Raw genomic sequence first — 17,596 nt, forward strand, 5'->3', positions numbered from 1 at the left:
GACAGAAAATGATTCATATAACCAATTCACTCAGTGAGACTTAAGATTTGATTTGATGTTGTTGCTATATATGAAATTATATATTTAATATATTAAAATTTATAAATAAATATTTTATCAAATTAATTTATATACTTTAATAATAAATGTTAAAATAAATAAATTATAAATATATGAATTTTATTTAAAATACGAATGTTTTATTAAACTAATTTGTATACTTCAATAACACATAATTTAAAACAAATAAATTAAAAATATGGGAATTATATTTAAACTATTGATATAATTGATAATTATTACAATTCAACAAAAATATTTATCGATAGAAATTAAATTATAATTTATGAAATACAATTTATAAATTATTAAAAATTAAGAATAATTTATTATAAAATTGCAAGTTTTCCGGACATAATAATAATCACAAGTCATGCTAAATTCTTTATAGAAACTTAGAACCAAAAAAAATTAAACAACTTATATAATACATAATTTTTTAATGTTCCAAAGCAAAATTATTATAGAAAATTAATTTTAAATTTGAAATAATAAATGTCACAAACACTTTCTTTAAATGCCCAATCTCCGGCCCACCTTTGGACATTCTCGTCGAGTCATCTCATGATATACCAGGTGTCGGACTATACTACTCCCCATCACCAAGGGCTTATGTTAGCGTCTTTCCCCTTTACTCACTCACTCTCTCTCTCTCTCTCTCTGTTAATTTTCTCCGTTACCTACGACAATGGCTTCTCTTCTCCACTCCCCTCCTTCCAACCCCAGGTACTACCTCTCTCTCTGCCCACCTTCCAACCCCAGGTACTACCTCTCTCTCTCTCTCTCTCTCTCTCTCTCTCTCTCTCTCTCTCTCTCTCTCATGTTTAGTAAAAAAATGTGCTTCATTTAAGATTATGTTGGTTAAAATTTAGTGTGTTTTCATCTTTTATTGTATTTGTTGTTATGATATTCCTTAATTACATGCTTTATCAATGGATCCCTCGTTTGAGTAGTCCTTGTTAGCGCTTCTTCGTTGGAGTAGTACATGCACGGATTTTAAAGTCGATAAACGTACGAATTTAGGTATATCAGCGAGAAAATTTAATTCCAAAATTCTGGTCTGACATTGACTAATGATTCTAATTGTACCCATTTAGGCGCATCTCCACTCCAAAAGTTTGATGCTTTGGTCTTCTGGATAACTGGGTCATGAGGTTTTGGTGATCATATATATGGGTCGTTGAAAATTAGATAGTGTTGCTGAAACACAAATTAGAAAGGAAGTTGAGGGCTACGGCAGAAGACAGAGGAGGGTAATTGGAGCTGGTGCTCCAGTATTACTCCCCAATATTAAGCCGGTGGGAGGGTTCTCAATGGGATAATGGGCTACTAGGCTAGGATTTTTGTGCACATGTTTGGGCCCTAGAGGCCTTTAAATAGAGAAAGGAGCATTAGGACGAGTGCTTGGAAGTTCTCAAGTGTGGTGGATTGGGTGTGGGAGCTGAGGCTCCCCACCCGGATTTCTCTCTCGATTGTCCGCCAACATGTCATTTTTGGGCATGAGATTGTTCCAGATTTTCCTATTTTTTTGGTAGTGGGGAATATGGCCATCCATGTGGCATCACCTCTCTAGTTGGTCAAAATTACACACATTGGTTGGCTCTCAACCCCTTGTTTGAATTTGAGAGGTCATGCAAAGGAAGGAGCTTTTGTTGTTGTTGGACACTTTCCTGCATTTGGGAGCACATAGTTCGTACCTTGGATTGGATTTGGACAAAATGTAGCATAAACTTATATTGAGCTTCTTTCAAATCCACACAAATCCAAATCCATCCATACTCTCCAAACCTTAGGATATTTTAAGATTGCTTGGTTTTTCATCCTTTTCTAGATTAGGATAATGGTGGTGTACGGAAGGATGGACCTGGAATCCCATATCAAGAAGCTAGGGAGACCTTCCCTAATGATATTGAGGCTTATCCCAAGTGATTTTTAAGGACAAATAGTGAGGGTTATGTGCCAAAGTTGGACAATAATTTAAGTGAGCCATGAAGAACCCTCGAGTATTAGGATCCTTCTATGAAGGTATCAATGAACAAGAAAGGATATATACTTCCCAACATTGAAGAAATTAAATGGGAGCCATGAACTCTGTAAATGGGTGGTCATTGTGCTTTTTGTGTGGTGAAGCTTTGCGAAGAATAGACAAAGTTTGTGGGACAATTCAAGCACGGTCATGGTAATTCTTGAGTTGCATGATGATTAGTTCACTTTCCTTTTCCTCTGCAGCTTACTAGTCTACATATTATCTAGAGCTTACACCTTTTTTCTGTTCAATCATTTGGTAGACTACATTTTTATCACCATTGATATCACCATCTTGTCTTTGTTGCTTTTTTCTTTCATGTCTGTATTTATATATATTATTTGTTGTATTCTAGGCAGATTTTGGGACTGTGTTTTGTTACTTGAACTTTTCAGGGTGGGCCAAGTGTGCCTAGGCACGAAATTTGACCAGCTGCAAAAAGGCATCATGCATTTCTCTGTTTGTCTCCAAATCCAGAAATCTAATGTCAAGATTTACAAGATTCCCCAGCGTGCCATTGCAAGACCTTTTGCTACAGCTGGTTCATTGGAAAAGAATGGGGCAAATGGTCATGTTTCTTCAAAAATCTTGGCTCCGAATGATTTTGAAAGGTGGGAATTTGTGGATAAGTATTCATGTAATTGAGTGTATAATCAACTTATTGCAGCTCATGTTTAATAAATTAAGTTTCCAATTCCCAAATGAACATGTGAGTGCATACACACACACACATGAAAATATTGGGGGGAGGGGGGGTTAAATGATGGGTTTGACCAAAACTAAGATAAGTTTTTGTTGAGTTGGGTAAAAAAATTAGTTTATTTAAACAAATTTTTGCAACTTGAGTATCATCTAGAGGCTTAGTTGGTTCTTAGTAAATTCTATATTTATCCTTGGTGCAAAATTTGATCTCTATTGGTGACTCCCATGAGGATTTTCTTTCAGATAATTTTTTTTCAATCGACTCATATTCCTAATGCTACTGCTTTTGCCCCCTTCTCTTTGATTTGGAAAGCTAAATTTCCTTCTAAGATTAAGACATTTATGTGGACAGCCATACAACAAGAAGAAGCCTTAAGTCCCACTAGGTGGGGTCGACTGTATGAATCATTTTTTGCTAATTCACATGATCAGGGGAATTTTCCTCAGCTAGCTTAAGAGCTATTAGATCCATTCTTACTACCTTATTCCAAGTTATTTTAGGTCTACCTCTATCCCTTCTTCTACCCCTTTCTATTTTATGTGAACAACAATCTTGGAAAAATTAATACCGATGATTTGCTTCAGAAACAAAGACCAAACAAATATTCATTACCTGATGTGTACGTCCTTGTTTTACGAGTAGAGAGACTTCTTCACATTGTTTTTACACTATTGCTTCTGTTGGACCCTTTGGAGTAATTTTTTTGGCAATTTTGGAGAGACATTTTGTGCTATGATGTTTAAGGGGTTTGGGAAGGGGAAGGAGAGAGGCTTTGTGGAAGTGTTTGATTATGGCTATTATTTGGTGTATATAAATGGAGAGAAATACCAGGATTTTTAAGAGTATGGACACTTCTATCTACTTGCTTTGGAAGAGAGTGGTGTTTAGTGCTCCTAGCATCATTGTGGGTTTTGGCAAGTAAGTTCTTATCTATGGAAGACTTACAGTGGGATTGAGTTGCTTTACTCAAGTAGAACTGTTTTTTAATTATTTGTTTTTTTAAGGCTTTTGTTTTGTTTGTTCCTTTTCTTTTCTTTTGGAGGATATCTTACCCTCCATTTTTTCTTTCTTTCAACCTCTTGTACTCTCTTTCTCTAATCAAACTTAAGGGTTTCTTATCATTAAATTTGCACTCTTTGTTTGGGGTGTTCAGTGCCAGATGTGTTAAATTTCCATATTGTGTGTACGGATGGACTAAGCTAACCACTAGTGTTGAAATAGTTGATTCTCCATTTCTTTACTGTTTCTTCCTCCATCCAATTCGTTAATAATGCCTCGTTAAGTTTAAACTCGTGAAATCTTTTACCAATTAGGCATTCTACAGATAAGGATTGTGTATGTTATGCCTCCTCAGACCCTCAATATGTCATTGGAGCCTTGTGCACTGGATGCTTTACGTTTTATTTTCTGGGGAAAGTATTGATGGTTGATTTTACAGCTTCTAAAGAGAGTTCTAGCTCATTCAGATTCTACTGAACACTTTCATTGGTTGCATGTGCGAGTTTCACCTTGGAAAAATAACTAGCAGATTATTTACTTTTAGCAGGTCTAAAGTATTGGACGATAGCTCAGGCGTGCCCATGCATGGCTTGTACGATTTTGAGAGGCAATTGCAAGAGTTATTTGATGAAGTCAAAACTACGATTAAGGAGGGCAATATAAATGATGCTGTCGATATACTACGGGCAAATTACAATTCTGTGAAAGACCAGATGGATGCAGGTGCTAGAGGCATAGAAGAAGCTGCTATGCTTGACATAATTACCCTAGGATACATGGCTGTTGGTGACCTAAAGTTGGTTGCATCTTTATTGGATATGGTTACTTCTTTTCCCTTGTGCCTGTCACCCAAGTTTCATTATATTCCAAAATGTCATCAGCTAGTTATATTACTAAAGCCATATGCCTGTAATGAGTAATTTGTTGAGTGGTATTGCAGATCATTTGATTTCAACATGTAACCCTTTTCCAAATTGATGACATGAGGAGTCATTCCCAGTTTTAGTTATACTAATTATTATTTATTTTAAAATTTCATTGTGATTTTATTTTCTATCAGTTGATAAATTTCTCTACCAATTTGATTGGTATGAATATGGTTTATGAGATATTTGATGACTATTAACACACACATCACATGTTTTACCACCCATCCTGTAAATACAAACATTCAATTTCCATATTAACAGAGAAGCAAATGCATTTCTTTCCATGGTTATCGAAAATGTACTCTTTTGTGCATGTAATTGCAATGAAACTTTTTATTTGCAACCACATGCAGGTGCACTCTCTCTCTCTCTCCCATGTTATAGTGTTATAACTGACAAGTCATTCTGAAAGTTTTAACTTTTGACATATGAATTCTGTATTTGGAGAGAAGCAAATGTTTGCATATTCACGCTGATTGAAAATTTAGCTTGATTCCTTTCTCAAATACATGCTTGATTTGGTGCTAGATAGTCTTACCAATTGATGATGCCTTATAGCTTTAAATATGTCAAATGTTTGCAACAGATTATGTTTGCATGATTCCATGCCATTTCTACATGGGAAATTTGTGTTTGTGTCTGTAGGCTTATTTATTTTTTCCCATTTCCTTGTTTTTATTCCATTTCCTTATAAAAACTAATTTTTGTCTGACATTTGTTTGTTTATTTGTTTGTTGGGTGCATTTTTTATGTACAACCAGTTGAATGAGGTTGTTTCTGGCTTAAAGAATGAGGAGCCGCTTCTGGATTCAGTACTTGTGCATATGGGAAGTATGTATTCAGTTTTGGGGAAGTTTGAAAAATCAATGCTCATGTATCGTAGGGTTCTTGATATTCTGGAGAGAACTTATGGTATGTGCTGCACTTCATGCTTTACACTTTGCAGCAAGTCAGTGTGATTAGGCACACCTGCCTAGGTTTTTTTATTTTTATTTTTATTTTTTCATTCAAATAAGTAATTATGTCTGTAATGTTAATTTCAACTTTAGTTTCAGCATGCCCAGATTAAAAGTAATTAAGCAGGGTTTCAATTAACGAAACTTTAGATTTAGCATGCTAAACTTGCCGGCCACAGGGCTACCTTTGGTTGACCAAAACACTCAACCATTCTGCATTTTAGGAATTGTGTTCGTTTAAGTGCTATATATTTATATTCAGGGCCATATTCTTGTTAAAGTATTAATCCCTCATTTCTCAAATACTTGCCCAACAGACATTTTGACCTTGTGTGTTGCACAGTGTGGGCTTCCTCTTGGTTTTTCCTGATATGCTTAACTTGAACTGAATAACTTAGTGGGCAGTCACAGGTCTTGTTGCTCTTCATCAACCAGCTTGTATGACCATTTAAGCTGCTCTTTATATCAAATAGAGTATCATTGACAGCTTGTGGTGTCTAGAAATGAAAACAATTCATCAGTAATATAGATAATGCAATGAGTAGCAGGGATGTCAGTATAAATATTTGACTTTATTATTCTGTTTAACTTTCATAGATGCCTATAAAATTTGAATTCAGTTTTTTGAGAAATCATCACAATGTTGTGTTTTTTTTTTTAATTGTAATGTGTGTAAAATCATGTGATAATCTGAAGGGTTCTATTGTGAAGGAGAAGAAAATATTGTGGCCGTGTTTCTCAAATTCAGTAATAATTTGAGCTACCATGTTGATATATTTGGTTTAGCTGCTATTTCTTGGACTTTAACTGGATCCTTTACTTGTTTTCTAAAGGCCTGTTTTAGCAATATGCTACAAGCAGCTATAATCGACTGCTGAAAATATCTTTCTTTTTTCTCTATTTTTTTTTTGGCTAGGGAAGAGTAACACTTTTCTCATCACACCATTGTTGGGAATAGCAAAAGTTCTTGGTTCTACTGGAAAAGTAACAGAAGCAATAGAACACTACCATGGTGCAATGACAATTTTGGAATTGAGCAGAGGTTCTGAAAGTGAGGATTTGGTGGTACCTTTATTTGGACTTGGAAATCTTTTACTGAAGGAAGGACGGGTTGCAGATGCAGAAAATTCTTTTATTAGGTTATAGCTTTCTTGCATATTGAATGAGTGGTTTGTGATTGGCTGTTCAAATTATTAACTCTCTTCTCCTTCTTCTTCCTGTGCCCATCACCTTTGCTTTATTCCTCTTTATTTTTTTTCTTTTTCTTTTTCAATTGTGTAGAATTTTAGATGTATATACAAAGTTATATGGAGAGAATGATGGAAGAGTTGGAATGGCCATGTGTTCCCTAGCCCATGTGAAGTGTGCTAAAGGTTAGCTTTATAATCTTTTTCTATTTGTATGCAAATGAATTTCTTCTTGTTCTATAGTAGAAATGATGATGATTCTTCATTGTATTACATCATTCTGTTTTGCCACTGCACATGGTGGACACTAGAACTTGTGGAGGGTTGAAATTTGCTGCAATTATGTGCAATTGAGAGTAATGTTGGATTTCCTAGATCATGATGGAATATAAAAATTTTATGCATGTATTGTGAATTTCTGAAGTCCCAGTGTTGTTTCATTCTTTATGATTTTAAGTAGATGAAGTACATTCTAAATTTCAAAATGGGTTCATCTGCCATTTTCTTGCAAGGGAGTGTGGATGAAGCTATTCATTTATATAAAAGTGCACTTCAGATCATCAAGGATTCAAGTTATATGGCTTTAGATGACAACATCATGGAGAAGATGAGGATTGATTTGGCAGAATTGCTTCATGTTGTTGGAAGGTTAAAACCCTGATTTTAAATTGAGTTCTACAATTTAAATGCTTTTGAATAGTCAAGTTTTGGATGTTTTATTTTCTTTTCTTTTTTTCCCTTTTAAATTCATTTGTTGTTTCAATGGAGGAATAAGCAGTTGCTTTAATAAGGTAACTGTTTGTCTTGAGGTTCAATAAAATCAATAGGTAGAACGAATTTCTTATTGTTTTATGTCCTTCATCATTTTGTTGTGGTCTTGTGGGTCCTTTGTGTTCAATGTTGAAGTGACTACACATGAGTTGCCAGCTAGGGTAACTAGAGAGGTCTAGGAGGAGATTTTAAAAAGATAAATAACTAAGTAAAGCCTAGAATCGAAAATTAATGTGCCCTTGGAGTGACGGTAATCAGGAATGTTCATGTCTATTCGCAGGTGATATTTGCTCAATTGCACTATCAAGTTGATCTCAGAAAAAAATAGCTGTGGGTGGGTTCCTATTTATAGAGTTCCCCACATTAATGAAAATTGGTAGGTGTTGAGTAATTGGGTAAAGTAAAAGACCTAAACTCAATGATAAGTCTCTCCCTCTATTTATAATACATGTTGTACAATTGGAATGACTATAATACCCTTACTCACACTTATTACTAACAAAACTATAACACATAATAATAATAATAATAATAATAATGCTAAAAGATTAAATAACCATTAACACTCCCCCTCAAGCTGAAGCACATATATCATATGTTTCTAGCTTGTTACAAATGAATTTCACACGAGCACCTCCCAAGGCTTTAGTGAACGAATCAGCAAGCTGAAACTTAGAATTCACTTGAGTGGCCTTAATGAGCTTATGTACAAGTTTTTCTCGAATAAAGTGACAATCAACTTCAATATGCTTTGTTTGCTCATGGAAGACGGGGTGGCAATATGAATAGCAGCTCGATTATCACACGTCAACTCTATAAACTGAGAATGTGGAAAACTTAGTTCTTTCAACATGTTCTTCAGTCAAACAAGTTCACATGTAGTGTGTGCCATAGCCCTATACTCTAACTCAACACTTGACCTGGAAACCACAATTTGTTTCTTACTTTTCCAAGACACATAATTACCACTGACAAAGGTACAATACCCGGTTGTGAATCTTTGATCATATAGTGATCCGACCCAATCTGCATCTGTATATCCCTGAATATGACGATCCCGATCCTGATATAAGAAACCTCTCCTTGGTGTACCTTTGAGATATCTCAAAATGCGAATTATTGCATCCCAGTGACTTGTTCTCGGGGAGTCGAGAAACTGACTCACAACACTTGTTGCGAAGGATATATCTGGTCGAGTGACTGTGGGATAATTCTAAGATAATTCAACTTTCCAACAAGTCTCTGGTACCAACTTGGGTTAGGCAACAAATCACTCATATTTGGCATTAACTTACTATTGGGATCCATGGGTGTATCAATAGGTTTGGACCTTAACAATCCCGTCTCATCTAAAAGACCAAGAACATACTTCCTTTGCGTACGGGATCTCGATACTTCTATACCTAAGAAGTACTTCAATGGTCCCATGTATTTGGTTTGAAACTTTGTAGAAAAAGCTTTAGGTTCTGGATGCTATGATCATCATAACCAGTGATTACTATGTCATCCACATATACTGTAAGCAAAATATTGCCTGATGGAGTATGACAATAAAATATAGAGTGATCTATTGCACACCGATGAAGGCCAGACTCAAGCACTACAACACTAAAACGGTCAAACCATCCTCTTGGAGATTGTTTTAATCCATACAATGACTTCTTGAGCCAACATACTAAGCCTGACTCCCCCTCCACAACAAACGCAGGGGGTTGCTCCATATATACCTCCTCGTGAAGATCACCATGTAGGAAAACATTTTTCACATCTAGCTAATGTAGAGACCAATGACAAGTGGTGACTAAAGAAATGAACAAACGCACTGAGGCAAGTTTAGCAACGAGGGAGAATGTGTCTGAATAATCCAAACCATACACTTGAGTATACCCCTTAGCCATAGGGCGGGCCTTTAGACAAGCCATAGAACCATCAGGATTGACTTTCACATTGTACACCCAGCGACAACCAACCATAGACTTATTAGGAGGAAGGGGTATCAAATCCCAAATATCATTATCATGTAGTGCACTCATCTCTTCAACCGTTGTCGTCCTCCACTCGGAATGGGATAATGCTTCAAAAATAGTTCTTGGAAGAGCAACAGAAGACAGAGCTCTAACAAAACAGTAATAAGAGGGTGACAAGAAATCATAACAAACAAAAGTAGAGATCGAATGTTGGGTACAAGTGCGTTAACCTTTTTGAAAGGTATTGAAGGATCAACATCACGAGAAATAAGATCATCGGACGAGGGAACTAGAGGCATAGTAGTAGAAGCTTGAGGAGGCACTTCTCCCTTGAGTTGTTGTGTGTATACCTGCAAATTGGAATGATTTAAGCGACGAGAAAGACTTAAACTGGATGAAGATGTAGGAGGATTGGGCATAGATACTAGGTTTGGATTTGGAAGGTAAGGCAGTGGAAGAGACTCATCAAGGTCAACATAACTTAAGGAATTCAAGTAGTATGGTGTGGACTAAAAAAAAGATGACATCAGCAGAGACAAAGAATCAATGTAAACTAGGACTATGACATCGATATCCCTTTTGAGTATAGAAATAGCCTAGAAAAATACTGAAATTAGGAATAGCTTCTCAAGAGGGGGGGTGAATTGGATTCTAAAAATTTCTTTGGATTCCTTTTAAAATACCTTAAACTTCTTTTATTTCTTTTAACCAATTCTTGACTTGTTTTTTTAATTCCTTAATCAATCAAGAACTTAGTTCTTTTATCCAATCAATTAAACACAATCTTCAAACCAAACAATCAATTTATTTGCCAAGTACAAGTTAAACAACAAACAACCAAACCAAGATATAAAGTATTCAGCACTTTGGTAATATAAGATCTTGAGATAGTTTGTTTGTTTATATAAGCCCTGTGATTATGAATTATAATTTATGCTTACTGAAGTAAAGCCCTGTATAAATAAATCCAATCACTCTTTTCAAATATTTAGAATTCAAATAAACTCTTGGCAAATTTATCTTTGGGGTGTTAACCAAGTAACGTACTCCCGTATGGTTTCCGCAAGATATGGTGTAACCAACGTACTCCCTTTCGGTTTCCGCAACCCAAATCAAAATTGGATTTTAAGTTTACTTGATTTCCAAATATGCGTAGTTTGTATAATTTAGATATTTAAATCATCCACGCAGTTGTATATGAATTGAAAATAAAGAATAGGGAAGGAGAGAGTGAAACGGAGATTTTTACGAGGTTCGGCTTATATCCAGCCTACGTCCTCGCCTTTGGCAAACCACTAAAAGATTCACTAAACCTGTTCCGTTGACGGGTAGAACAAAATCGATTACAACATTCTTTGGTTAAGGTTAGAGTCTGCCTTCTCCAAACGATATTCCCTCGTTCGGTCACTCCTTACATAGGTTAGAGTCCGCCTCTCTAAGCAATATTCCCTTGCTTAGCTAACGATCCAAACACCTTGGAACGTCAATGAACTACAAGAAACACAAGATAAAATCTGCGTACAAGTATACTCTCTCAAAGAGCAAGTTAGTACAATTTCAGCACTATATACTTCAATGTAAAATATCAATAGGAAATAGAATGAAGTTCAAGTGTAGAATTCACCAATATTCTTCTTAGAAGAGGATTAGCAGTAGGAATTCAAAGGAAGAAGGATCAGCACTTTAGAGTTCTCAGCAAAAGAATTTTTCAATGAGTGAGCAAGAGAACTTAGGAAGAACAAGAGTACTTTCAGCTTCTCAAAACAGATTTTTCAATTCTTGGATTTTATTTTGTTTTGCAAAACCATGTATTTATAGGCTTTCAAACTTGCAAAAGTTTCCTTAAAGAATTTTCCTATTTATTAGAATATTTAAGGTTCAAACGGCTATAATTTAAAACATAAGAATTTTAAAAATTTGCCCGTTGAACAGTGTTTAAATGTCTGACAGCAGTGACCCCGTTTCAGTGTTTTGGCCATAACTTTTTCTGTATAACTCCAAATTATGTGTTCTTGGTGTCAAAAGAAAGCTAAGAGAAAATCCTACAACTTTCATGTTTACCACTCTTTGAAATAATGAGTGTTTGATAGAGAAAAATTCACCTCAATGCGGCTGTATAAAAACTGACAGCATTTTGGAAAAATTTTTTTTGGTGCTCTTTATTCCAAAAATGATTCTAACCTTTTTAAAATAATTTTTGACCTTATAAAAATATTATTCAGGTATTTTAAAAAGTATCTAGGTCTAAGAAGTTAATCTAAGAGCTTCAAAATATTTCAAACGATATTTTAAACATTAAAGCACTTACATGAGACTTCTAAAATATTAACATTCTAAGTTCTTGAGTGTTCATGCTTTGTCCTTGGATTGAATCTATCTTTTTTTCAAGCTTCCATATTCTTTAAGCTTTCTCACTTTGCCTTTCTTTGGCTCTTTTGACTTTAATATGCCTTGGCTTTCAACAACTTATTCATGTCCTCATGTTCTTCAACAAGTAATTCATGTCTTGGCTTATTTAAGCTTCATTTGATCCTTGTGAGCACTTTGACCTTGCTTCCATCATATTTGATCCTTGTGGGCATTTTGACCTTACTTTCACATATATGAACCCTGAAATATCATTACTCACACAAATACATTAAATTTCACTTGTTTGTTAGCATCAAAACAAGATAATAAGATTTTAAGCCTTGTAAGGCCAACAAATACATTTGATAGCACGAGGATCCAACTTATCCATTCTTGGAGATAACTGATGGACAAAGGACAGACAACCAAATATATGAGTAGGAAGGTAGAACAAAGGAGCCTTAGGAAAGATAATTGAATGTGGAATTTTACGGCCAAGGACAGAGGATGACATTTTATTGATGAGGGAGCAAGCTCTGAGCAAAGCATCACTCCAAAAGACTTTGGAGACATTCATTTGATACTTAGGGTACAAGTGACTTAAAGAATATGTCTGTTTTTCTACTTTTCTACTCCATTTTGTTGTGGAGTGTGGGCACAAGAGGACTAATGGATCATATCAGAGTTAGTCATATAAGTATTGAATTGGGTACTGAAGTACTCATTAGCATTATCACTAGGAAGTATCCTGATTTACATGTCAAATTAAGTCTTTATTTGGGAACAAAAAACACAAAAGATATCAAACAACTTGGAACGATCGTTTATTAAATATAACTAAGTCATCCTAGAGTAGTCATCAACAAATGTCACACGACTAGGACCCCAAACATCAAAATGGACAAGCATGAAAGGACTAACCACCCGTTTGTCGACCCGGAGAGCAAAGGGAACATGATGATGCTTGCCTAATTGACAGGACTCACTCCGAAGATTAGACACAAAACTCAATGTAGGAACTAGCTGTTTTAACTTGTACAAGGACGGATGACCAAGACGATAGTGAATTTGAAGTGGTGTAGCTGCGACTGTGCAGGCAATGGGTGGAGAAGACGACTCAAAAGTAGTAAAGTCCACAAACCTCACGTCTTGTGTCAATTGTCTTTCCTGTCTTCATATCCCGAATAACCACGGAATTAGGAAGGAATGTAATAGGATAATTTAGTGATTTTGTAAGCTTACTAACTGACAAGATTAAAAGAAGATTTAGGAATGTATGAAGCAGAAGAGAGAGAGAGAGAGAGAGAGGGAGTAGGGTTTACTGTTCCTTTCCCCTTAACAGCAATAGTGGACCCATCAACAAGGGTAACTTGAGGGAGATTTTTAGGATATTGAAGGTCAGAAAAGAAGTTGGCTGCACCTGTTATATGATCAGTGGCAGCAGAATCAATAATCCTAGGACTAGTAGGAAGGATGCTAGATGACATGCAGACTGTAGGATTACCTTTCTGGGAAAAAGAAGCAATGCGATAAGATGCTTGTTGAGACAATTGGTATTGTAGAAACCTGGAATACTCCTCTGATATTGTCGTAGTACGCGGTTCACTCAAACAAGTGACTAGCGAAGGAATCATACTTTTTGGGATTTGGAAACGCCATCGTAACATTCGAAAACTCAGACCAATGATCATAAGATTAATTGCTGGAACAATTGGAACAATCACAAACAAGGTGACCCACCATGAACAAGCCACAGATAAATCAGTACAAGGCTGCCATAGCACCAAGAAACTCGCATGCAGCCCCAAGAAAGCAACACTCAGCACTGGAACAATTGGACAGGTGAACCTCCAAAACTACCATGAGCAAATCACCAACAACCTCAGATCCAGCCCCAAGAAAGCAACACTGCCACTGCCTCACACACAAAAAAAAAAAAAAAAAAGCTTATGAGCACTGCCACTGGCCCAAGAAGGTCACCAATGGCTGTTACTAACACCAAACAACAACTAACAAACTACCATGAGTGCATTGTCACAACAAAGATTGGTCTTGGAGCAAAAAACACATGCCAACAGCTTGATATTTTGGTGTATGGAAGGAATTAGAATAGTGAATAAAAAAACACAGCAAATCCAATAAACTCATTAACAATTGATAAACAGCTTCATGAAGCATCAAACAACCATTCCTTGGGTGCTGCACTGCCACGGACGAGGTGAACAACTCACCGATGGATATAGCACTGCCACAGCGTCACAACTGAACATATGAATGCTGCTACAGCTCCAAAAAAACTCACAAAGAAGCATTCACAAGCCTTGAACAAACATTAACAGAATGCCGTGAGTGCATAGTCGGAAAAGGTTGAATTTTTGAGCAAAAAACTGATCTAACAGCTTGATAATATAGTCTAGAGAAGGAATCAGAGCATGGCAGAGGAAAAAATAAGAAAAAGGTGGCCGGAAATTCACTCATGCGCTGGTGCGTGGGGTCAGCCCTGCCAGCATTTGGTTGGCGCGTGGGGGCTCCTCCAGCAGTTGGGTTTTGTGGGGGTGAGTCGTGGGGGGGGGGGTTGGTTTCTGTTTATGGGTGTATGGTTGGTTTTGTGAAATAATATGGGATGGAGGTAAATCTAGGAAGGACAGCCATGGGAATGGTGTTTTCCAGCGACGGGAGAGTAGGGTTTAGTTTGGATCACACTCTGATACCATGTTGAGTAATTGGGTAAAATGGAAGACCTAAACTCATTGATAGGTCTCTCCCTCTATTTATAATATATGTAAGTACAATTGGAATGACCATAATACCCTTACTAACTCACACTTATTACTTACAAAACTCTTAACACATAATAATAATAATAATAATGCTAAAAGACTAAATAACCAACCATTAACAGTAGGGAACTCCTTGCAACATGTAGGATAGTAGGATGTGGTAGGCCTGTCATTATGTCAGAATTTCTAATGGGATGAAAACATAATATGAAATGAAGGATAAGCAGGTCAAACACCATCAAATTTGATTTTTCACCACTTTGAAGGAGCTAGTTTATTACCAGTAAATGAATTTCTCCTGATTTCTGAACTTTAATAAGTGGGAGATGACTCTAAATTGGGAAGGTAACCATCAAAAGTTGTGGAGTTGATACAGTTTATTGTAATAAATTAGTTCTTTGCATTTCTGATTGTATGGAGTGATCTTGGGTCGTGCTGAGTGATTATGAATCTGCTTTCACTTCAAACAAGCTAGGTTAGATTGTAGACTGAAAGGTGAACAATCTGTTGTGTGCTGGTGCCCTGAACTTGCAGCGCTTGATAAATAATTCTACCTGTTAGTATTAACTTATAGCATTAGTAACTTAAAAATGTCATCATGTTTTCTGTTTCATCGTTATTTGGATTCTCTCAGAGGGAAAGAAGGCCGAGAGCTACTAGAGGAATGCTTGTTGATTACTGAGAAGTATAAAGGAAAAGAGCATCCCAGCTTAGTTACCAATATTCTAAATCTTGCAACCTCCTATTCACGCTCGAAGAATTTTGTGGAGGCTGAACGCTTGCTGAGGACAAGCTTGCAGATTTTGAAGAAGAGTGTGGGGCCAGATGATCAGTCCATCACCTTTCCGATGCTGCATCTTGCAGTTACTCTGTACCATTTAAAACGGGATGAAGAAGCTGAGAGTCTTGCCCTGGAGGTTTTGCGCATCCGAGAGAAGGCATTTGGTAAAGAATCTGTTCCAGTTGGTAAGTTTTTTTTGCCCATTTCTTTTGGTGGAAGCTTTGGGTTGTTTTGTGGCTTCAGTAGCATTTTTTGTTTGTTCATTAACCACTTGATGTTTTAATTCAGGGGAGGCTCTAGACTGTTTAGCATCCATTCAGATGAGACTGGGGAGGGATGATGGTGCCTTACTGGAGCTGCTTAAGAGGGTTCTGAGAATTCAAGAGAGAGAGCTTGGCTACGAAAGTGAGGAGGTACTTGAAACTCTGAAAAAGATTGTATTCTACCTTGACAGAATGGGGAGAGGGGAAGAGAAATTGCCTCTGCAGCGAAGATTGTCTATGCTTAGAACCAAATTCAAGCAAAGGGTCCGGTACTAACAGCCTTTCATGATTCAAACCCTTGAGGATGGTTCTCTGCTGTGTTGGGGCAACGAGGAAGACTCGAGTTTCTAGATACAAGAACTTGCTGCAGAGTCGGGAATCATCGGCCTGATCAAATCTCTACTGGATCATCCAGTGCCTGCAAAGCTAATATACTTTCACACTGCCCATTGACAGCAGAAGACAAGAAAAATATTGTGCAGCAGTACATCAAATCAAAGATCAAAAGAGAAAGAGATGAAAAATTTTGCATTGTGGTAGTCATCCACAGCTGGGCCAGGCGGCCCAGGCTCAATCTTCTGCAAAAGTTAAGAGTACATCAAAGACCATTCTCAGGCTTCCTTGCATTAACCGAGGAGAGCATTGGGAGGAAATTAACTTTCGATGGGTTTCACGTGAGAAAGCTTAAAGAGAATGAATGTGAGTGTTGAACTCGAGGTGGGTGCATCCCATTTTTTCTTGCAATTGTGCCATTTGATTTCTCCAATTTTTGTTTGGATCTTAAAGCAAACAAATGGTAGTGGTTACAAATTTAAAGTTTTTCTACCCAAAGGCCATGTTTAGTTGTATATGGTGGCAACATGATTTGTCTTATCATATAGTTAAAGCTTGTATACAATTTTTTCTTTTTAATAGAGAATAGTATTCTTATGTGCGCATATTTATAGTACACAATTTTGAATTAAAATTATATGTATTATCAAAATTAATATTGCACCCGTGCATGTGGGGTACAGTTGTCTAGTTTGAGGTTGGGGTGAGCATAATTTTGTTAAAATTGAATTTAATCGAGTAAATTCGGTCGATTTGGTTCAGTTTAAAATTTATTTGGTTCGATTTAGTTTTCATTGTTGTTGAATTTTGACTTTTAATTTTCGATTTGGTTTTTAGGTTTGGTTAATTCGGTTAATCAAGTTAATCGATTAGTATAAATTAATAATAAATAATTATATATATTATATATTAAAATATTTTATATTATATATATTAAAAATTTATATTTTATAAATATATTAAAATATTAAATCGGTTGTTTGGGACACATGTCCTTCAAGTGGACGAGGTGTCCTATTGTTGATCTTGTCACATAGTCCTCACTTGGACAAGGTGCGCATTGAGGTGAGCTTATGTGTGACCTGGACAAGGTGCTCCACGTAGGTGAGTTGGGACATGTGGCATTCACGTGACCAAAGTACTCCAATGTGAGTTCATGACGTGGCCTTCACGTGGTGAGGGTGTAACGTGATGAGCTTGGAATGTGGCCTTTATGAGTTTATGTGGCTTCAACACATGGCCTTCACGCGGACACGTGATCAAAGTTTTAAACCCACCATACAATTATCACGTGATCAATGTTTTAAACCTTAGTGACCACCCTCAACAAATTCAGTAAAAAAATTTCATTACCCAAAAAAACAAAAGAAAAAAAATAGAGCTTCAAGATTTTGATGTATTTAAATACACAGATATATGAGTTTCTTGCATGTGTAAGTGTCCTTTATTTAGTATTTAAATATAGAAGTAATAGTTGTCCAATTATTGTATG

The 17,596-nt window shown here is 36.3% G+C and overlaps 1 protein-coding gene across 5 annotated transcripts; it reads left to right on the plus strand.

Moving 5' to 3' along the window:
- The first annotated feature begins 658 nt into the window (after window positions 1-658).
- Window positions 659-16,709, plus strand: LOC131146310 (uncharacterized). Of its 5 annotated transcripts, none has more exons than XM_058095833.1 (9): window positions 659-822; window positions 2,482-2,697; window positions 4,336-4,609; window positions 5,479-5,629; window positions 6,590-6,812; window positions 6,955-7,046; window positions 7,373-7,508; window positions 15,362-15,693; window positions 15,797-16,709. In XM_058095833.1, the coding sequence occupies exons 1-9, from the start codon at window positions 749-751 to the stop codon at window positions 16,045-16,047; spliced, it is 1,749 nt and encodes a 582-aa protein (XP_057951816.1). In that variant the 5' UTR covers window positions 659-748; the 3' UTR covers window positions 16,048-16,709. The 5 variants fall into 5 exon arrangements, with proteins under 5 accessions (XP_057951816.1, XP_057951817.1, XP_057951818.1 ...); XM_058095834.1 differs by having other exon boundaries at window positions 665-786; XM_058095835.1 differs by having other exon boundaries at window positions 691-822; window positions 5,479-5,548.
- Window positions 16,710-17,596: the final 887 nt, after the last annotated feature.

The sequence above is a fragment of the Malania oleifera genome, chromosome 13, assembly GCF_029873635.1.
Source record: "Malania oleifera isolate guangnan ecotype guangnan chromosome 13, ASM2987363v1, whole genome shotgun sequence".
NCBI lineage: Eukaryota > Viridiplantae > Streptophyta > Magnoliopsida > Santalales > Ximeniaceae > Malania > Malania oleifera.

What these genes read in the sequence shown, in the direction of transcription:
- LOC131146310 (XM_058095833.1), top strand. Translation starts at nt 749, where the DNA reads ATGGCTTCTCTTCTCCACTCCCCTCCTTCCAACCCCAGGTACTACCTC. An exon ending in TGCCCACCTTCCAACCCCAG is followed by an intron (nt 823 to 2,481) that starts GTACTACCTCTC and finishes TGAACTTTTCAG; the next exon opens with GGTGGGCCAAGTGTGCCTAG. An exon ending in GCAGAAAATTCTTTTATTAG is followed by an intron (nt 6,813 to 6,954) that starts GTTATAGCTTTC and finishes TCAATTGTGTAG; the next exon opens with AATTTTAGATGTATATACAA.